This window comes from Durio zibethinus, chromosome 19 (assembly GCF_047325235.1).
Source record: "Durio zibethinus cultivar Kanyao isolate XHJ-2024 chromosome 19, ASM4732523v1, whole genome shotgun sequence".
NCBI lineage: Eukaryota > Viridiplantae > Streptophyta > Magnoliopsida > Malvales > Malvaceae > Durio > Durio zibethinus.
Window position 1 is genome coordinate 7,391,502 of NC_143180.1, and position 23,318 is coordinate 7,414,819.

At 29.7% G+C, this 23,318-nt stretch overlaps 2 protein-coding genes across 4 annotated transcripts; both read left to right on the forward strand.

The window, feature by feature from the left end:
• Window positions 1-171: 171 nt before the first annotated feature.
• Window positions 172-4,913, forward strand: LOC111310360 (eukaryotic translation initiation factor 6-2). 2 transcript variants are annotated; one of them, XM_022909748.2, is made up of 8 exons: window positions 172-308; window positions 1,555-1,613; window positions 1,766-1,862; window positions 1,936-2,021; window positions 2,113-2,157; window positions 3,583-3,713; window positions 4,249-4,359; window positions 4,449-4,913. In XM_022909748.2, the coding sequence occupies exons 2-8, from the start codon at window positions 1,604-1,606 to the stop codon at window positions 4,704-4,706; spliced, it is 738 nt and encodes a 245-aa protein (XP_022765483.2). In that variant the 5' UTR covers window positions 172-308; window positions 1,555-1,603; the 3' UTR covers window positions 4,707-4,913. The 2 variants fall into 2 exon arrangements, with proteins under 2 accessions (XP_022765483.2, XP_089604646.1); XM_089748520.1 differs by lacking the exon at window positions 172-308 and adding an exon at window positions 395-457.
• Window positions 4,914-14,043: 9,130 nt separating this feature from the next.
• LOC111310362 (NAC domain-containing protein 78-like) lies at window positions 14,044-18,165 on the forward strand. 2 transcript variants are annotated; one of them, XM_022909749.2, is made up of 6 exons: window positions 14,044-14,374; window positions 15,133-15,410; window positions 15,497-15,691; window positions 16,492-17,103; window positions 17,189-17,303; window positions 17,407-18,165. In XM_022909749.2, the coding sequence occupies exons 1-6, from the start codon at window positions 14,212-14,214 to the stop codon at window positions 17,814-17,816; spliced, it is 1,773 nt and encodes a 590-aa protein (XP_022765484.2). In that variant the 5' UTR covers window positions 14,044-14,211; the 3' UTR covers window positions 17,817-18,165. The 2 variants fall into 2 exon arrangements, with proteins under 2 accessions (XP_022765484.2, XP_022765485.2); XM_022909750.2 differs by lacking the exon at window positions 15,497-15,691.
• The last annotated feature ends 5,153 nt before the right edge of the window (window positions 18,166-23,318 follow it).

The window sequence follows — 23,318 nt, forward strand, 5'->3', positions numbered from 1 at the left end:
TGAATTTTAAAATATTAATATAAAAAATTTTACATTATAAAATAAAATGTAATGACAGGCCAGACCAAGGCTCTGCTATTAAAAGTGTCGCCAGCCCAGGGAAACTTCTTATCGAGCCCAGTTTTAAACGGTGCATTATTTTCATTATTCATTTTCAAAGTACTCGATTATGAAAAATGACGTCGTTTGGTAAAGGGCGTGTTAACCTATTATTAAGCCAGCCGACATTAAAACACCTCACTTTTTTTCCTCTCTTCGCCTTTAACGCCGGCGTCTCAACCCTAAGGAAGCACAGAACATTTGTTTATGTAAGAATTTATTTATTTAGGTTTTAGCAAATTTTCAAAACTTTTCTTTGCTTCATTGTGTTTCTTTGTATTTAAAAATTTACCTTTTTTAATTTTTTAAGACTTTCGTTTTGTTTTTCTATCTGGGTTTCTTTGCTTCAGTTCCAAATGTAAGATTTTAAGACCAATTTTCATCTACTTTTTGGTTTTTTTTGGCTTGGAATAACAAAATTCTTTAACTGGTCAACCTGGATTAGTTTAGGCTGTTAAATTATATATGTGTTTCTTTTAAGGAAATCATATGCATACTTACAGATCTTGTCCCTAATAAAAATTTAGTTCTTTTTGTATGTATTGGCATTTTAAAATTTAGGGGTGATTAAGGGTCACTTTGGAATTGATTTTTAGGGGTTTGGATTAAGTGGCATGAAATAAAATGTTTGTAAGGAGTTGAATTATTGGATATAGTTGCACCTAAGCATTTAGCTCAATGGTAGAATCATGTATTGTTTTGAGCAGGTTTCGAATTCCCCTTTGATATATATAGTGGATATGAGTTTGCCAAAGTTCGAAGTTTAGATTTTTGTTGAAAAATTGTTCAGGTATCATGAAGGAAAATTTTTTGGATTTTTTTTGTGTTATAGTGATGGGAATCTTGCGGAAGATGGATAGTGAGGTTTTCAAAAAAAGTTTTAAATGTTTTTACAATTTGGTAGCTATAACAATGTTTTGACCCTTTTCGTGGGGACTTTTCTGTTGGTTTCTGTTGACCTTTTGTTTTGGTTAAAGTTCAGTGGAAATTTAGGAGTTACGTTACTGTATAGGTCCTTGGTGTGGCTTACTAATGTGATTTTTTTTTTGTCTAATCAAGTTACATAAATGCTTGAGAAATGTTCTGAGATAATTTGGGATGAACAGCAACATCGAGTAGAATCTCTATTAGATCATAGGGGAAAGTGTAAAACATTGTGCCTTATAACGGGGGAAGTTTTCTTGGAGCCTTCTGTGTAATTGGTTTTAAATGTTTTCCGATAGCTCCTTTTTATGGGAAAAATTGATGAAAGGGTTGCTGCTTGAACTATTACATATACATTGCTATAGAAACTTGACTACAGGTTTTGTGAAAGAGTTTATTTTTGGAATATATTAATATGTGTGCACATATTATTAGTATAACTTTTTTATTTCAGAATTGTATGTTTCTTTGGTTTTCTGGATTTTTTTTGTCATGGGTTAAAGCGAGTTTAATGTATCTTTTTTACTGCAGAGCTGCTTTCTCTCTGTTTTCACCTTTGATCCATTGTTTCCGCTTTATAATGGCAACTAGTAAGTTTCATTGCAGCCTTCAGTATGTATATATATTTAATCTCTACAATGGTATTGTTTTAAAATTTACCAGTCATATTTTTTTGGTGATTTCCCATCATTTTGGAGTAAATATATCTATAATCACGAGTCTCATATGGTGATTTATGCAGGGCTTCAGTTTGAAAATTCATGTGATGTTGGAGTCTTTTCCAAGCTGACTAATGCTTACTGCTTGGTTGCAATTGGAGGGTCAGAAAACTTCTACAGGTAAGCATGTTTTCAGAGTTTCTTCTTTTCCCTGTTTTTGTTAATGTATTAAGGTTGTATTGGCACTTTGCAGTGCTTTTGAGTCAGAGTTAGCAGATGTCATTCCTGTCATTAAGACCTCTATTGCTGGCACTAGAATAATAGGACGGCTGTGTGCTGGTGAGAACTTTTAAGATTTATTGATCTTATCTGAGGTATGTTGGTAGATGCCTTTGACTTTGTTTAATGTGAACTTGCTTCTCTCTGACAGGAAATAAGAAGGGGCTTCTTGTTCCCCACACCACCACAGATCAAGGTAATTTTATGAGTTACCTTAAAGTAGGAAGAATGTTAAAGTTGATTCTTTTTTAGTTTTCAACCAGGTCTAAAGATTGGCAATATTTGGTTTCTTACTCTCTGCTTCTACCTGAAGCTTCCTTGTTTTACTTAAACCCTTTATCTAGAAATTTTCATCCTTAGCTTGTTCTAAGAATATACAAATGACATTGTTAAAAATTTCTTGTAGTAGCAACAGTAATATAATAAGCCTTTAGGAAGAAAACGAGATGTTCTAGTGTTCAATTTTAGTTTGAGATTATAACATGTTAAATGATGTATAGCTAGTTTTGTATTTTTTTTATAGTCTTTGTTGCTGTTTATGACCAGATCCCTTATCTTATATTTCTGATACTTGTATAACAAGAAGTTTAAGAGAGGGCAGGGGTTAATCTAATACAAGTAGAATGAATGGGGCTACCTACCTCTCCACAAAATCCTCTTGAGGGAGGAAGGCGTTGTCCATTAGTCAAACCCATCACTAACCTGCACAAAGCATGCTTGGTATGATGGAACCTGTAGGGACAGAAGGTGGTGGTGGGTCATACGTTAGGGTAGGAAATGTATCCTGCATGCCTGTCAAATGACAGTTGTATCCTACTAGAACATAAAATAAAACAAGAGAATGGTTAAGATAAAGGTAAAGAAACTTATGATGATATGGGTTTAGTTGGCTAAGATGAGGTTTGATTCAAGTAATTTAAACATATCAGGAAACTGGATTTGAATTCTCTATAATTGTGCATCCTAAGGATTGCACTAATTAGTTGATTGTGTTCTTGGAGACAGTTTGATGGTTGGGCTTACTAAGTTAGGGGATGGAAAGACCCAATATTAAAATTAATCATATGCAGATTTCAGTGCTCCGGGGGAGCGTTGACTAAAAGTCTAGAACTTTGCCACATTTCTGGTATGTTAAGATGTAGGGCACTTGAGTTTTTGATGTTTATAATTATCATTTTAGTTGCTTTTTAATGCTCAAGTGTAAATTGCGATCTCTGCCCTAAGTGGCTTTAGATTTGTTGCAATTTACACGAAATCCCTTGGTTTATGTATGTACTGCCTCTAATTTGATTTTTTTCAAGTGCAAGTTGGTTCAGTTTTGCATGTAAGCCCTAGAGGCTTTCAATCACACTCCTAACCTTAAACTGAAATCCCTTGGTTTATGTATATTCTGCCTCTAATTTGATTTTTCAAGTGCAAGTTGGTTCAGTTTTGCATGTAAGCCCTAGAGGCTTTCAATCACATTCCTTTTGCATGTAAGCCCTAGAGGATTTTAATCACATTTTTTTGTCTTTGTAGGCTAATAGTGTATTTGATCTAGAATTCTAGTTCACTAGTTTAAAGGTTTAACCTTAGTTTGTGACATTAATGATGGATTTTTTGTTATTCTTTCTTGTTCAAGAACTTCAACACTTGCGAAATAGTCTACCAGATCAAGTCGTTGTTCAGCGCATTGAGGAGAAACTATCTGCTTTGGGGAACTGTATAGCATGCAATGACCATGTTGCTTTGACACATACTGATCTAGACAGGGTAAAATTCTATATTTCACTGGAATAGTTTATTAAGATATATATATATATATATATATATATATATGCTAATATCTAAGTGCAGTGTTGAGTGCTTAGCAGTCACAGACCTTTACTTGGCTGAGAATCTTGGTTTGAAATGATAACTTAAGTTTTGAATTATCCTTTAATCTGAGGTTGTATGTGTATTCCTCAATATCCTCAACATTTATTTTTCTTTTCAATGTTTAATAAGCAGAATGTCAGGAAAAAAAAAATCAGAACATGGTTTCTTTAGCCTTAGTTACTTTTTAAAACTTTTCTCCCTGATTCTTCCAGAGATTATGAAGAGTTTATCAGGGTGTACGCACATCCTTGTTGGTTTTTCCATAAGTAGTCAGTGCCTAGTTTTACCTTCTGAGGAAAATGTGCTGTTTATTTGAAGTTATCTTTCCATGTCATATGTGGTTGACTTGAGCATGAATGTGGAAATCTTCTTCTTTACCTTAAGATTTTACAATATGCTTATTATATCGTTTATCTGCAACTTTGATCAGGAAACTGAGGAGATAATTGCTGATGTTCTAGGCGTAGAAGTTTTCAGACAGACAATTGCTGGGAATATTCTTGTAGGAAGCTACTGTGCCTTTTCTAATAGAGGTGGCTTGGTAAGATAGAATCTCTTCTTCTAGCAACGATGATAACCTCTCATTCCCTTTTTTTTTTTTTTTCTAATGTTGTCTCTTGACTGGTGCAGGTCCATCCTCATACATCAATTGAAGACTTGGATGAGCTATCAACACTTCTTCAAGTTCCATTGGTGGCTGGCACTATCAACCGTGGGAGCGATGTAATAGCTGCTGGAATGACCGTAAATGACTGGACTGCCTTTTGCGGGTCAGACACCACAGCAACAGAACTTTCTGTCATCGAGAGTGTCTTCAAGCTGAGAGAAGCACAACCTAGTGCCATTGTAGATGAGATGAGGAAGTCATTGATCGATAGTTATGTTTAATTTCTCGTTGTTGGGTTCTGCTCATCCTTGGTCTATATTCAAGTTTTATGTTATGTTTAAAATTAATTATAATAATGAAAAGTGTAAATTTTAAATCAGTGTGAAACTTTGGATGTTTGATGAAAGCAAAGAACATGTGAAAATTATTCCTCCCCTGTAAACGTGTGTTATATCTTTGAATAATACAATAATTTATAATTCTAGTTATGCAGTTCAGATGTTAGTAGATTCTGTGTAGTTGGTGGAATTGGTTTTTAGAAAAAATTTTAATTTTATAGGATTAAAAGATTGAAATATATCTTATTTATTTAATTAATATATATTAAAAGTTGTTTGTCATTTTATTAATCTCGTTTGAAATCTTATGTATCATTGGATGGAATAATTTTTTAAAAATAAGTTTATTTGAATTTTCATTTTGATAAAAATTTTCCCTTTTATTTCAAAAAAATAAACATTGTTTTATTCGTGGTTCGTTCATTTACTTTTATGATCATTTAAATTTAATAAAAAAATTTTATGTTATATTTGAGCTCAATTTATTTAGATATTAAAATAATCAAGTTTAATTTGAAATAAATTTGTTTAAGTTAAACAAATTTATTGTAAATATTAAATGACTATATTTACGAACATTTAAATGAACATTGACAAACGTAAACCAATAAGTAAGAAATTGATCTTACAAACCAATTATTTACACTCTCGAAAAGAGAAGGAAAAATGCCTATTTATAAACAGTTTTCTTCCCTACATTAATTTTTCAAGCTATGTAAAATAAAAAGATTATAAATAAAAATTCTCCTCTATAACTTGTTTATTGTTGATTTTAGGCAATTAAAAATTATAAATAATATTACAAAAGATTTTTAATATACGTTGAGTGTATTTTTTTAATGTATTAATATTAAATTATGATTAAAATTTTGTTAAAAAATATTTAATTATAAAGTAATCATCTTAAAAGGAATAAAAACAAAATGTAAATAAATATTTATTAAATTTGTTCACAAACATTAAACAAATTTGTTCACAAAAAAAAAAAATGAACGAAATAGACTTCTCTTAATATTCAGTTAATTTATTAAATAAATATTGTAATATAAAGTAATATATAGGGTATATTTAGAATTTCTTTTCAAAACTTTTGACAAAAGCAATTACGTAAAATAAAAACTCACTGTTTCACTCGTAATTAATTGTCTCCACATGATATCTATCAATAATCGACATGAATTTTAGATGTATTTAATAGTATGGTGTATAAAATAATATATAAGTTGTACTTAGAATTATCTTTTGAAACTTTGATGTCTGCAATTACATAAAATAAAATCTTCTATTGTTTCACTTTTAATTAAATGTCTTCATGTTCTATCTATCCATAGTTGACATGAATTTGAGATGTATTTAATAATAGGGCGTATAAAGTAATATATGGGATATATTTAGAATTCTTTTTCAAAACTTTGACGTACGCAATTACGTAAAATAGAATTTTTCACCATTTCACTCACAATTAAGTGTCTCCATGTACTATCTACCCATAGTCAACATGAATTTGAAATGTATTTAATAGTAAGGTGTATAAAGTAATATATAAGGTGTATTTAGAATTTCCCTTTGAAACTCTAACGTATGCAATTACATAAAATACAATTTTCCATCATTTCACTCGCAATTAAGTGTCTCAACATATTATCAACCCATAATCGACATGAATTTGAGATGTATTTAATAATGAAGTGTATAAAGTAATATATGGAGTGTATTTAAAATTCTTTTTCAAAACTTTGACGTATATAATTACATAAAATAGAACATTTCACCATTTCACTAGCAATTTAGTGTCTCCACGTGCTATCTATCAATATTCGACATGACTTTGAGATATATTTAATAGTGGAGTGCATAAAATGATATATGATGTGTATTTAAAATTCCCTTTAAAAATTTTGGCGTATGCAATTACATAAAATAGAACCTTCCATTATTTCACTCCTTTAAAACTTTGGTGCATACAATTACATAAAATGGAACTTTCCACCATTTCACTTATAGTTAAGTGTCTTCACGTGCAATCTACCCATAGACAGCATGAATTTGAGATATATTGAATAGTAAGGTGTATTTAGAATTCCCCTTCGAAATTTTGACATATGCAATTACGTAAAATAAAACCTTCCACCGTTTCACTTGCAATTAAGTGTCTCTATATGCTATCTACCCATAGTCGACAAGAATTTGAGATGTGTTTAATAATAAGGTATATAAAGTAATATATGAAGTGTATTTAGATTCTTCTTTGAAACTTTGACGTATGTAATTACATAAAATAGAATATTCTATTGTTTCACTTACAATTAAGTGTCTCTACGCGCTACATATCCATAGTCATTATGAATTTGAGATGTATTTAATAATATGGTGTATAAAGTAATATATAAGGTGTATTTAAAATTTCTCTTTGAAACTTTGACGTATGCAATTATGTAACATAAAACCTTCCACTGTTTCACTGGCAATTAAATGTCTCAACGTGTTATTCACCCATAGTTGGTATGAATTTGAGATGTATATAATAGTGAGGTGTATTAAGTAATATATTAGGTGTATTAAGTAATATATTAGGTGTATTTAGAATTTTTCTTTGAAACTTTGACGTATGCAATTACGTAATATAGAAACCTTCTACCATTTCACACAATTAAGTATCTCAATGTGTTATCTACCCATAGTCAGCATGAATTTGAGATATATTTGATAGTGAGGTGTATAAAATAATATATTATGTGTATTTAAATTTTTTTTTTTGAAACTTTGACATATGCAATTACGTAAAATAAAATCTTTCACAGTTTCACTCACAATTAAGTGTCATGAATTTAAGATATATTTAATAGTGGGTGTATAAAGTAATGTAGTAGGTGTATTTAGAATTCTCCTCTGAAACTTTAACGTATGCAATTACGTAATATAGAACCTTCCATTATTTCACTCGTAATTAAGTGTCTCCACGTGCCATCTACTCATAATTGATATGAATTTGAGATGTATTTAATAGTAGGGTGTATAAAGTAATATATAAGGTGTATTTAAAATTTCTCTTTGAAACTTTGACGTATGCAATTATGTAACATAAAACCTTCCACTGTTTCACTGGCAATTAAATGTCTCAACGTGTTATTCACCCATAGTTGGTATGAATTTGAGATATATATAATAGTGAGGTGTATTAAGTAATATATTAGGTGTATTTATAATTTTTCTTTGAAACTTTGACGTATGCAATTACGTAATATAGAACCTTATACCATTTCACACAATTAAGTATCTCAATGTGTTATCTACCCATAGTCAGCATGAATTTGAGATATATTTGATAGTGAGGTGTATAAAGTAATATATTATGTGTATTTAGAATTTCTTTTTGAAACTTTGACATATGTAATTACATAAAATAAAATCTTTCACAATTTCACTCACAATTAAGTGTCATGAATTTAAGATATATTTAATAGTGGGTGTATAAAGTAATATATTAGGTGTATTTAGAATTCTCCTTCAAAACTTTAACGTATGCAATTACGTAATATAGAACATTCCACTGTTTCACTCGTAATTAAGTGTCTTCACGTGCCATCTACTCATAATCGATATGAATTTGAGATATATTTAATAGTAGGGTTATAAATTAATATACAAGGTGTATTTAAAATTTCTCTTTGAAACTTTGACGTATGCAATTATGTAACATAAAACCTTCCACTGTTTCACTGACAATTAAATGTCTCAACGTATTATTCACCCATAGTTGGTATGAATTTGAGATGTATATAATAATGAGGTGTATTAAGCAATATATTAGGTGTATTTAGAATTTTTCTTTGAAACTTTGACGTATGCAATTACGTAATATAGAACCTTCTACCATTTCACACAATTAAGTATCTCAATATGTTATCTACCCATAGTCAGCATGAATTTGAGATATATTTGATAATGGGGTGTATAAAGTAATATATTATGTGTATTTAGAATTTCTTTTTGAAACTTTGACATATACAATTACGTAAAATAAAATCTTTCACAGTTTTACTCACAATTAAGAGTCATGAATTTAAAATATATTTAATAGTGGGTGTTTAAAGTAATGTATTAGGTGTATTTAGAATTCTCCTTCGAAACTTTAACATATGCAATTACGTAATATAGAACCTTCCACTGTTTCACTCGTAATTAAGTGTCTCCACATGCCATCTACTCATAATCGATATGAATTTGAGATGTATTTAATAGTAGGGTGTACAAAGTAATATATAAGGTGTATTTAAAATTTCTCTTTGAAACTTTGACGTATGCAATTATGTAACATAAAACCTTCCATTGTTTCACTGACAATTAAATGTCTTAATGTGTTATTCACCCATAGTTGGTATGAATTTGAGATGTATATAATAGTGAGGTGTATTAAGTAATATATTAGGTGTATTTAAAATTTTTCTTTGAAACTTTGACGTATGCAATTACGTAATATAGAACCTTATACCATTTCACACAATTAAGTATCTCAATGTGTTATCTACCCATAGTTAGGATGAATTTGAGATATATTTGATAGTGGGGTGTATAAAGTAATATATTATGTGTATTTAGAATTTCTTTTTGAAACTTTAACATATGCAATTACGTAAAATAAAATCTTTCACAGTTTCACTCACAATTAAGTGTCATGAATTTAAGATATATTTAATAGTGGGTGTATAAAGTAATATATTAGGTGTATTTAGAATTCTCTTTCAAAACTTTAACGTATGCAATTACGTAATATAGAACCTTCCACTGTTTCACTCGTAATTAAGTGTCTCCACGTGCCATCAACTCATAATCGATATGAATTTGAGATATATTTAATAGTAGGGTTTATAAAGTAATATACAAGGTGTATTTAAAATTTCTCTTTGAAACTTTGACGTATGCAATTATGTAACATAAAACCTTCCACTATTTCACTGGCAATTAAATGTCTCAACATATTATTCACCCATAGTTGGTATGAATTTGAGATGTATATAATAGTGAGGTGTATTAAGCAATATATTAGGTGTATTTAGAATTTTTCTTTGAAACTTTGACGTATGCAATTACGTAATATAGAACCTTCTACCATTTCACACAATTAAGTATCTCAATGTGTTATCTACCCATAGTTAGGATGAATTTGAGATATATTTGATAGTAGGGTGTATAAAGTAATATATTATGTGTATTTAGAATTTCTTTTTGAAACTTTAACATATGCAATTACGTAAAATAAAATCTTTCACAGTTTCACTCACAATTAAGTGTCATGAATTTAAGATATATTTAATAGTGGGTGTATAAAGTAATATATTAGGTGTATTTAGAATTCTCTTTCAAAACTTTAACGTATGCAATTACGTAATATAGAACCTTCCACTGTTTCACTCGTAATTAAGTGTCTCCACGTGCCATCTACTCATAATCGATATGAATTTGAGATATATTTAATAGTAGGGTTTATAAAGTAATATACAAGGTGTATTTAAAATTTCTCTTTGAAACTTTGACGTATGCAATTATGTAACATAAAACCTTCCACTATTTCACTGGCAATTAAATGTCTCAACATATTATTCACCCATAGTTGGTATGAATTTGAGATGTATATAATAGTGAGGTGTATTCAGCAATATATTAGGTGTATTTAGAATTTTTCTTTGAAACTTTGACGTATGCAATTACGTGATATAGAACCTTCTACCATTTCCCACAATTAAGTATCTCAATATGTTATCTACCCATAGTCAGCATGAATTTGAGATATATTTGATAGTGGGGTGTATAAAGTAATATATTATGTGTATTTAAAATTTCTTTTTGAAACTTTGACATATGCAATTACATAAAATAAAATCTTTCACAGTTTCACTCACAATTAAGTGTCATGAATTTAAGATATATTTAATAGTGGGTGTATAAAGTAATGTATTAAGTGTATTTAGAATTCTCTTTCAAAACTTTAACGTATGCAATTATGTAATATAGAACCTTCCACTATTTCACTTGTAATTAAATGTCTCCACGTGCCATCTACTCATAATCGATATGAATTTGAGGTGTATTCCTTCCACTGTTTCACTCGTAATTAAGTGTCTTCACGTGCCATCTACTCATAATCGATTTGAATTTGAGATGTATTTAATAGTAGGGTGTATAAAGTAATATATAAGGTGTATTTAAAATTTCTCTTTGAAACTTTGACGTATGCAATTATGTAACATAAAACCTTCCACTGTTTCACTGGCAATTAAATGTCTTAACGTGTTGTTCACCCATAGTTGGTATGAATTTGAGATGTATATAATAGTGAGGTGTATTAAGTAATATATTAAGTGTATTTAGAATTTTTTTTTGAAACTTTGACGTATGCAATTACGTAATATAGAACCTTATACCATTTCACACAATTAAGTATCTCAATGTGTTATCTACCCATAGTTAGCATGAATTTGAGATATATTTGATAGTGAGGTGTATAAAGTAATATATTATGTGTATTTAGAATTTCTTTTTGAAACTTTGACATATGCAATTACGTAAAATAAAATCTTTCACAGTTTCACTCACAATTAAATGTCATGAATTTAAGATATATTTAATAGTGGGTGTATAAAGTAATATATTAGGTGTATTTAGAATTCTCCTTCAAAACTTTAACGTATGCAATTACGTAATATAGAACCTTCCACTGTTTCACGCATAATTAAGTGTCTCCACGTGCCATCTACTCATAATCGATATGAATTTGAGATATATTTAATAGTAGGGTGTATAAAGTAATATACAAGGTGTATTTAAATTTTCTCTTTGAAACTTTGACGTATGCAATTATGTAACATAAAACCTTCCACTGTTTCACTAGCAATTAAATGTCTCAACGTATTATTCACCCATAGTTAGTATGAATTTGAGATGTATATAATAGTGAGGTGTATTAAGCAATATATTAGGTGTATTTAGAATTTTTCTTTGAAACTTTAACGTATGCAATTACGTAATATAAAACCTTCTACCATTTCACACAATTAAGTATCTCAATATGTTATCTACCCATAGTCAGCATGAATTTGAGATATATTTGATAGTGGGGTGTATAAAGTAATATTTATGTGTATTTAAAATTTCTTTTTGAAACTTTGACATACGCAATTACATAAAATAAAATCTTTCACAGTTTCACTCACAATTAAGTCATGAATTTAAGATATATTTAATAATGGGTGTATAAAGTAATGTATTAGGTGTATTTAGAATTCTCTTTCAAAACTTTAACGTATGCAATTACGTAACATAGAACCTTCCACTATTTCACTTGTAATTAAATGTCTCCACGTGCCATCTACTCATAATCGATATGAATTTGAGATGTATTCCTTCCACTTTTCACTCGTAATTAAGTGTCTCCACATGCCATCTACTCATAATCGATTTGAATTTGAGATGTATTTAATAGTAGGGTATATAAAGTAATATATAAGGTGTATTTAAAATTTCTCTTTGAAACTTTGACGTATGCAATTATGTAACATAAAACCTTCCATTGTTTCACTGGCAATTAAATGTCTCAACGTGTTATTCACCCATAGTTGGTATGAATTTGAGATGTATATAATAGTGAGATGTATTAAGTAATATATTAGGTGTATTTAGAATTTTTCTTTGAAACTTTGACGTATGCAATTACGTAATATAGAAACCTTCTACCATTTCACACAATTAAGTATCTCAATGTGTTATCTACCCATAATCAGCATGAATTTGAGATATATTTGATAGTGAGGTGTATAAAGTAATATATTATGTGTATTTAGAAATTTTTTTTGAAACTTTGACATATGCAATTACGTAAAATAAAATCTTTCACAGTTTCACTCACAATTAAATGTCATGAATTTAAGATATATTTAATAGTGAGTGTATAAAGTAATATATTAGGTGTATTTAGAATTCTCCTTCAAAACTTTAACGTATGCAATTACGTAATATAGAACCTTCCACTGTTTCACTCATAATTAAGTGTCTCCACGTGCCATCTACTCATAATCGATATGAATTTGAGATATATTTAATAGTAGGGTGTATAAAGTAATATACAAGGTGTATTTAAAATTTCTCTTTGAAACTTTGACGTATGCAATTATGTAACATAAAACCTTCCACTGTTTCACTAGCAATTAAATGTCTCAACGTATTATTCACCCATAGTTGGTATGAATTTGAGATGTATATAATAGTGAGGTGTATTAAACAATATATTAGGTGTATTTAGAATTTTTCTTTAAAACTTTAACGTATGTAATTACGTAATATAAAACCTTCTACCATTCACACAATTAAGTATCTCAATATGTTATCTACCCATAATCAGCATGAATTTGAGATATATTTGATAGTGGGGTGTATAAAGTAATATATTATGTGTATTTAGAATTTCTTTTTGAAACTTTGACATATGCAATTACATAAAATAAAATCTTTCATAGTTTCACTCACAATTAAGTGTCATGAATTTAAGATATATTTAATAGTGGGTGTATAAACTAATGTATTAGATGTATTTAGAATTCTCTTTCGAAACTTTAACGTATGCAATTACGTAATATAAAACCTTCCACTATTTCACTCATAATTAAGTGTCTCCACGTGCCATCTACTCATAATAGATATGAATTTGAGATGTATTTAATAATAAGGTGTATAAAATAATATATGAGGTGTATTTATAATTTTCTTTCAAAACTTTGAGGTGTATAATTATGTAAAATAAAACTTTTTACTGTTTCACTCGTAATTAAGTATCTCTACATGCTATCGAGCCATGTTCAACATGAATTTGAGATGTATTTAATAGTGAAGTGTATAAAGTAATACATTATATATATTTAAAATTTTTCTTTAAAATTTTGACGTTTGTAATTACGTAAAATAAAATTTTTTATTATTTTACTCATAATTAAATGTTTCGATGTGCTATCTGTTCCTAATTAGCATAAATTTATATTTAATAATGGAATGTATAATAATATATAAAATGTATTTAATTTTTTTTTTAATTTTGATGTATGTAATTACGTAAAATAAAATTTTTTATTATTTCACTCTCAATTGAGTGTTTCCTCGTGGTATCATCAATAGTCTAGACATCCACGTGTTACTCCCTCAGTGAGATACATTATATCCCAGTCCGGTAACATTATCATCTAGGCCCATCTCTTGTCCACTATAAATTAGAACTCCACCTTCGAAACTTGCCAACAGTTTTTCTGACAATGGCTGTTGTTCACTTCCTTTCTTCCAACGCCGGCTAACCCCAAGAAAGGAAAAAAAAAATTAACGCGAACCCTAATTTTTATGACTCCAAAATAAAATCTTCAGTTCTTCAAATCCCTGATTTTTAATTCTACTTTTTGTTGGTGACTCGATGAGCAGTGACTCGGCAACCTCGCTAGCTCCTGGGTTCCGGTTCCACCCGACGGATGAAGAACTCGTTCGTTACTATCTGAAACGCAAAATCTTGAACAAGCCTTTCTTTGACGCAATCTCTGTTATCGATATTTACAGATCCGAGCCTTGGGATCTCCCTGGTAAGTTTTTCAATTTAAATTTTGTTTTGTTTGGCTTGATCAATTGTTTGTTTGATTCTTGAATTTTGGTTTAATTTTTCAATTTTGTCCTATATTTCAAGTTTACGAATTGGGTTTTCTTTTTTCGTTAGTATATGTTAGATTCACTTGTTTTAGGGTAAATTTCAAATTTGTGCTTTAAAGTTTGATTCTTGAAGATTTCCAGTTGAGTTTAAGCTTCGTTTTTCATATCAATTTTTTTTAAAATTGGAATGTTGTTGCTTGGTCAATCATATATATTTATATTCCTAATTTGGGTTAAATTTTCAAATTTCCATTTAAAACTTTTGAAGATAGCCAATTTAAGCCTATTTAAGGGTTTTTTTTTTTATATATATAATTCTTGAATTGGGTTTTCTAACTAGTCCGCTTAATTTTCACTTTTGAAGATGCCCATTTTGAGCTTAAGTTTCTTTTAGGGTTTTTTATTTCAAATTTTTAGAAACGGGATGTTGTTACTTAGTCAATTGTGTATTTAAATTTCTAATTTTGGGTTAAATTTTCAATTATCCGTTTTAAAACGTTTGAAGATATCCACTTTGAGCCTATTTTAGGTGTTCTCGTTTTATAATATATAATTCCTGAATTGGGGTTTCTTACTTCCCACTTAAGTTTCATTTTGTAGATATCCACTGTAAGTTTAATCTTGTATTTTTCTATGTAACTAGATTTTAGGGTGAGTTCTTTTTAGTTGTGAATGAAGATTTTCTTTTTAATAGATAAGTCAAAGCTGAAGAGCAGGGACTTGGAGTGGTACTTCTTCAGTGCACTGGACAAGAAATATGGGAACGGGTGGAGGACCAATAGGGCAACTGAAAGAGGTTACTGGAAGACAACTGGCAAGGACCGTCCAATCCGCCATAGTGAAAGAGTTGTTGGCATGAAGAAAACCCTTGTTTATCACAAAGGCCGTGCCCCACGTGGTGAAAGGACTAATTGGGTAATGCACGAGTATCGCCTTACTGATGAGGCATTGGAGAAAGCTGAGATTCAACAAGTAAGATTACAATCTTTGTTGTAGTGTTTGGTGTTTGAACTTCGATGTTTATTTGGGAATTAACATTGGGTTCTCGGGGCTGGAAGGATGCTTTTGTATTGTGTAGGGTGTTTCAAAAGAGTGGGTCTGGGCCAAAGAACGGGGAACAGTATGGGGCTCCTTTTATTGAAGAAGAGTGGGAGGCTGATGAGGCAGTTTTTGTGCCTGGCCAACATGCTGTGGCAGTGTATGGAGAGGTTGCTAATGATGGTGCTTTTGTTGAAGTGAATGATATTGACCAGGTGTGATGTTTTTGGGCTAGTTTTATGGTTGGCAACTTGACATTTGCTATATTTATGTTATATACATTAGTGATTTTATTGTATAATAGCTTGCAACTTAAACTGAGAATGGTAGTAGCTAGTAACTAGTATTTTAAATGATAGGATAAGCTGGTAAGTATTCCTAGGCAAGCTATTTAACTCCATGCACCTTGTTTTTAGTTAAAAAGAAACATGCTCACTCCACTTGCTCTCTTGGGACCTTGGCACGTTTTCAAAATTTTCTGCTCTTCTGTTGAATAAGATGATTTTCAAGAAAAATGCTGCTTAGTTTATGGTGGAATGGGGCACATATGCTGTATTTCTGTGTGTAGAGTGCCTAAGACTGTTTACTTTTTCTAGGCTTTCTTTGTGATCAATTTGCCATTAAGTGATGCTTGTGCTTGAAGTCATATCGTTGCTGTGGGTAAATCCCTCCAACCAAATTCACTCATCAGGCTTCGCATGCATATGAAATCTGTGAGCCATGTCTTTCTAATTTGTTATGGATTTAGTGAATACAATGATAGCATGTAGCAGTGCAAGGTCAGACACTCATGCTATTGATGAATTGGCTTCATTGTTAGATGTATCCTTCTCTTTATTATTTATTACTAGTAGGCATATGTTGGTTGTAAGCCATTCTCTTGGTAATTATTTTGTCCCTTGTTCTAATCAAAAGTATTATTTTCCCTTTACTCAGTAATTCTGCCATGCCTTGTCAGCCTTGATTTGTATGAATTTGAATGATCAAAATTTTGACAATTGTTGCTTCTTGCCAGAATCCTGATGTTGGCAATCCTGCTGAAAATGCTATCCGTCCATTGAACTTCTATCATGGGGAATCAAGCAACCATGTTGAATATTCAAGGGAGTTCAGTCAAGACAATCAAAAGCCACCTGACAACATGTCCGAGAATGCAATTCTCCCTTCCAACTTCTATTATGGGGAATCAAGCAACCATGCTGATCATTCAAGGGAGTTCAGTGAAGATTATTTGAAGCCTACTGCCATGCTTGCCACTGAAAGTGATTCAAAGGTGCATCATGACCATATGGTCTCTAATTTACCTGATCCAAATGAGATAGCTGCAAATGCAAAACCAGTGAAGGATGATTATTTGCTTGAACCAATTGAAAACATCAATCCTGCAGACAACAACTATTTGCCCAAAGAGCCATACCCGGATGTTAATGATTATCTTCCAACCAATTATGAACCTTTCCTGGAAGCTAATGATCTTTCAAACCCCATTTACACAGAATCTGAACTTTTTGACCCTGATGAGTATCTTAAATTTGATGATGCTGTTGAGCTGCCTCCGGCTTTTGATTTTGATCAAATGGCAGGGAGTAATATACCTGTTTCTGGCCAAGAACCTCTTGCCCAAACGGTGCATAATTCTTTCCTGTCTTCATTATGTCTTAATACATGCAAAAGCTTTTGCAGCTTCTAATTAACTTATTACATGATAACAGCATTCAAATGAAGGAACTGAACAAGTGTCTAATGCAAGTGAACGTAAGGAAGAGCATGGCAACGGTGATGCCTCCTCTTCAAAGCAAGAGCTGGAGGCCACAAAATTTGAACCTGGTAAGATGCTGGAAATAATTTAGCTCTTTGAGCTTTTTTGCAAGTTGTATTTCAACATTTGTATTCATTTGGGCTCACTTTTGGTTCATTCTCTATGGTATAGGTACCAATTATCCATTTATTAAAAAGGCCAGTCAGATGTTGGGTAGCTTTCCTGCTCCTCCTGCATTTGCCTCTGAGTTCCCTTCAAAAGATGCAGCTCTCAAGCTAAATTCTTTAACACATGCTTCCAGTTCTGTTCATGTAACGGCTGGCATGATAAGAATACCAAACATGACTTCATCTGGCAATCGGTTGGACTGGTCATACAGCAAAAATGGGAATGTCAACCTTGTTCTTTCATTTAGCTTGCCACAAGGTGATATTAACTCTTCCAGCTTTCTGCCAATGGTTAGGCTACTCTCTGGCAAGACAGGGTCTGTTGTTTCAAGAGGGTGGTTCGTCATGATGTTATTTTTCGTCCTGATTATTTCTGTGAGTCTGAAGTTTGGGACCTGTATCTATACAAGGTAACAGATACTCAGTAGGGTTGGCTATGATTCACCCAACAAATCGATTGATCACAAAATGTTGGGTAATGTTTTAGTTACCCTTGTAGGTTGAATAGGATGGCAGGCTAATGTTGGTGGTTAATTTATTTTCTTGTTTTATGATGATTGCCAAAATAATAACCAACACCTTTATTATTTCATTGTAGTCTACATCATACAAGGACAAAACTCTGGGTCTGTAAGCTGTCATGCAGCAATTACTTGGTTGCATCTTGTCTCAGATACCTTTTTTAAACAGTTGGACTTTCTGGAATTCTATTTTCGAATTTGTTATGTTTAAGTAAATTTAAAGCCGTTTTACATTTTTCTAATGTGATGTTCCGGTTTAGTCATCATGAATCTCAACAAAATTGATGTCTTCTTTCAATTCCTCTTGCCATTTCTTAACTCCAACTAAGAATTTGATTACAAATTTTATTGAAACTACGAGTTTTACAAAAATAAAAAATATTTTTTTATGTTTAACATATTCATAAAAATTATTACGAGGTTTAAAATTTATCAATAGCTTTATTTTCTTGGCCAATTTTTGTTGGATAATGGTCCAAAATGATAGCAGTTAAGCAGCAGGTGAGAACACATTCTTGCGAAAAGACAATAACCTAAGCCGTGAATGTGTGAGCAGCATTTTGGAAATACTGTTCATAATTAAGTATATTGGAAGACTGGAATAATCCATTGATGACCAGAGTCAAAATATTTTTAATCTTTTTATTTTTCAAAGTTTCTAAGAAAAGATTTACGAGGCTTTCCAAAAGTTTATAGCCTTATATTAAAGAACTTAGGCTCAAAACCTCGATAAATGCTTCTCGAGTAGCCCCCAACCCCAAGTTTCGGTTTTTCACCTAATGGTAATTTAAAAAATTTTTTTTTTTTTCCATCTTCATTCTCGTATTATAGGTTTGCGGACAAGATTTACATTAAGTTTTATTCGTAAAGTTCATAAAGTTTTTTTTATTAAAAACAAATAAATAAAAATTAAAATAAAAGATCAAAATTGATAAATTAAAAAAATCTCATCAAATAAATCAAACTTGTAAAAATTTCAAAAACAATTTACTAAATGTTGATATACTTATTAAATAAATATTTTTAATAAAAATATTAATGAAATTTTTAGTATTAATCAAATTTAAATTATAAATAATATTATTAATAACTTTTTTATATATTATTGATTTTCACATTTAATTTTATTAATCTATCTGTTTGAATTTTTAATTTAAATTTGTGTTAAATCATTTATAAAAAAATTTTACAAATTTCATCTAAATAACTTTATATAAGTTTTGTCCATGAATTTGTTGAGTAAATTACAAGTTTCAATGCGTTGGAAATTCATGAAAGAGGGCTTTTAAGTACGCAATAAAATTTTCTTTATACATCATCAAAAATTTTTTTCAAAAATATCCACATAACAATTATCGATTTTAATCTATAGTAAATGACAAAAATATGATTAATAATAACTTAAACACACAAAAATCACATTCATAAATCTCAAAAATGTATTTCCTAAAGTTATAATGTGTTCTCGAAAATTTATTTCCAATAACACAATATAATTTTAGGAAATTTATTTCTGAGAATTATATTGTGTTTTTTAAAATAAATTTTTAAGAATTATATTGTATTTTTAAAAATTCATTTTCGAAAATACATAAATTTTTATTTAAATATATATTTAATTATAAACTCTTTATAACCTTTGATTTTAATTTAAATAAAATAAATATATTTACTTTTAAAATAAATAATACTAAAATAAATAAATCTGATGTGCTAGAATCTTCAAACATTTTTAATGATTTTTTTGATATATTACTTAATTCTGATAATAGAAACTTCTAATATTTAAATCACCTGTATCTTGACAGTTAAAACATTAGAAATCCTTATTGTTGGATTTATTAGTTTATTGATGACATTGTCATGGTTAATGTTCTATAAATTATTGAAGCTTGGACTAACATGCTTGCACACAGGAGTCATCGATATGCCATTCTTACTTGATCATATATACGAATTGAATAAAAATGTTAGTTCTCAAGCATGCATGTGTATAAAAGTATTTTTGTCTTGAGACCAGAAAACCAAAAGTATCGTTTTGCTCATGTAAAACCCAAAAATCAGAAAACCAAATAATAGTGTTCTTGGTTTTTTAGAATTTTAGGAGAAAGAACAAGTTTGTGCCATGTATGCTTGAAAATATTGATTTCAATTTTATTCACATACATAATCAAGTAAATGAATTTATAAGTGCATGATTAAAATTTTCAGTGACTAAAAATAAAATCGAGCTTCTCGAAAATGGTAATATGAGAAATTTTGAATCTTTTCGAAAATAGATATCCAAAAATATTCAAGGCTTCTCAAAAATGGATATTTAAAAAATTTTGAGGCTTTTTAAAACTGAATATTTGAGAATCTTTAAAGTTTATCAGATATTCATTTTCGAAAATCCTCAAAACTTCGTGAATATCTATTTTTGAGAAGTTTAATTTCAAAAAATAAAGAGAAAAAAAAAGGGTAGGAATGAAAAGTAGAAAGTGAGGGGTGAAATGTATTTAGTGGAAATAAAAAATTGAATTTTGAATTTGGGGTGTATTTATAAATAGGGTGTATAGGTAATAAATAAGGTATAAATAGAATTTCCCTACATGAAATTAACCATTAAGTGTTGCATTTACTATAAAATATTACTATAAATAGTAACTTAACTAATCTTAATAAGTGCTTTTAAACCTTAGCAAGTGCCTTAAAACCACTAATTAGCAAAATCATCCTCGATGAAATAAAGAGTCTTGTTTTCCAGTTTTCTATAATTTTGGAGAATTATTGAAAGTGGTTTGCCACCTTTTTTTTAACAATGCATTGAATCCTTTGTTTTCCAATTTTGCAGATTTAGGAATTTAGAAATGGAAACGTTTTCTAAAACTCCCTAAATTAGCGAAATCCATATTGGTGGAAAGTGTCTGAGCTTTAAATATGGTTTAGTTCAATTACAATGAGAATTAATAGCTTGATAGTTGCCTGTGGACGTGCATTAGTGTCATGCTTTGAATGATAAAAAGCTTTCCATTTCTGGAATTGCAGCTCAAAGAAACATGTTTTCAGTTTTGGAGTATAAAACCTTACAATTGAACATTAATTTAAGATATTGGTTTACCTGTGCTGAAAATTCTGATAAAAAAACATTCAAGAAATAATGTCATACTTGTCAAAGTACATGATACCATGTTGCAGTAAGAACCAGGATGATTTTGACTATCTGGTGTAATGGCCATGATGATTCAAGGCAAAAAAGAGTCAGCTTACTGGCAATCGACAACACAAGATCAAAGTTACATGCTGGAGACTAGACTTTATTTTTTGAATCCCTCTCTACCAAATGGGTAAACATTGGTGTTTTCTTTATAATTGTGGGTTTACTGCCTGGAATGCTACTCATACAATAAATAATGTAGTATAAATGTGATTTTCATTTTCGTCTTTCTTTTTGTCCAACGGCTGATTTGTGGTAAATGGACAAAAAAATTGGAAGAATAGGCTCTACCTGATTTACATTTTCCTAGGAAGCATCGTATCCTCAGTTGGATCAGAGAAAACACTAATAAATTTGGATGAAATCAAATAGGATTCAAGTATTTCTTTTTTTCTTTTCTTGATTCCTTCCTTCTTGAAAATTCATTTTTGAGAACCTTAAAAATTTCTTGAAATTCATTTTCTAAGAAGCTCAAATTCTACAAAATTAAAATCATAAACCTTAACCTATCTTTACATACATTTAAATCAAATCAATCAAGATAAACTTGAAATCTTACCTGTAATCAATGAAAGAATAAAAAAAAAAGTGATTTTGGGGTTAATTTGATGAATTTAGAGTTAATTTTGGATTGAAAGTGAAGAGAGAAGGGAGAATGAAGAATGGTTTAAGGGTATGAAGGGAAAATGGATTAATGAACGATAAGGTGTATTTAATAGAAATAAATATTTTAATTTTGAAATTGAGATGTATTTAATAGTAGAGTGTATAAAGTAATATATGAGATGCATTTAAAATTTTCATTTGAAACTTTGACGAATGTAATTACATAAAATAAAACTTTTTACGGTTTCACTCGTAATTAACTGTCTTCATGTTCTATATACTCATAGTCACACGAACTTGAGATGTATTTAATAGTGGGGTGTATAAACTAATAGATGGAGTGTATTTAAAATTTCTCTTTGAAACTTTGATGTATGCAATTACATAAAATAAAACCTTCTACTGTTAAGTATCTTCACGTGCTATCAACCCATAATCGACATGAATTTGAGATGTATTTATAATGGGATGTATAAAGTAATATATAAGGTGTATTTAAAATTTTCCTTCGAAACTTTGATGGATGTAATTACATAAAATAGAACCTTCCATCATTTCACTCGTAATTAAGTGTTTCCACATGTTATCTACCCATAATCAACATGAATTTGAGATGTATTTAATAGTGGGGCGTATAAAGTAATATATGGGGTTATTTAGAATTTCTCTTTGAAATTTTGATCAATGTAATTACGTAAAATAGAACCTTCCAACGTTTCACTCGCAATTAAGTAATATATGGGGTGTATTTAGAATTTTCCTTTAAAATTTTGATGGATGCAATTACATAAAATATAACCTTTCACCATTTCACTAACAATTAAGTATTTTCACGTGCTATCTACCCATAGTTGACATAAGTTTGATATGTATTTTTCTTCGAAACTTTAACATACGCAATTACATAAAAATGGAATACTTAGCAATTAAGTATCTTCACATGCTATATACCTATTGTTGACATGAATTTTAGATTATTTAATAGTAAGACATACAAAGTAAAATATGAGGTGTATTTAGAATTTTTCTTCAAAATTTTGACATATATAATTACATAAAATAGAATATTTCATCGTTTTACTCGTAATTAAATGTCTCTACGTGTTATTTATCTATAGTCAACATGAATTTGAAATGTATTTAATAGTGAAGGTGTATAAAGTAATATATGAGGTGCATTTATAATTTTCTTACGAAATTTTAACGTAAGCAATTACGTAAAATAGAACATTCCATCGTTTTACTCTTAATTAAATGTCTCCAAGTGCTATCTACCCATAATCAACATAAATTTGAGATGTTTTTAATAGTGGGGTGTTTGCAATTCCTTTTCGAAACTTTAACTTATGCAATTACATAAAATAAAACACTCACCATTTCACTTACAATTAAGTGTCTCCATGTGTTATTTACCTATAGCTAGCATGAATTTGAAATATATTTAATAATGAGATGTATAAAATAATATATGGAATGTATTTAGAATTTTTTTAAAAAATTTTGAAAAATGCAATTACGTAAATCTTTTACTGTTTTACTTACAATTAAATATATTTATGTATTATCTACTCATAATCAATATGAATTTAAGAT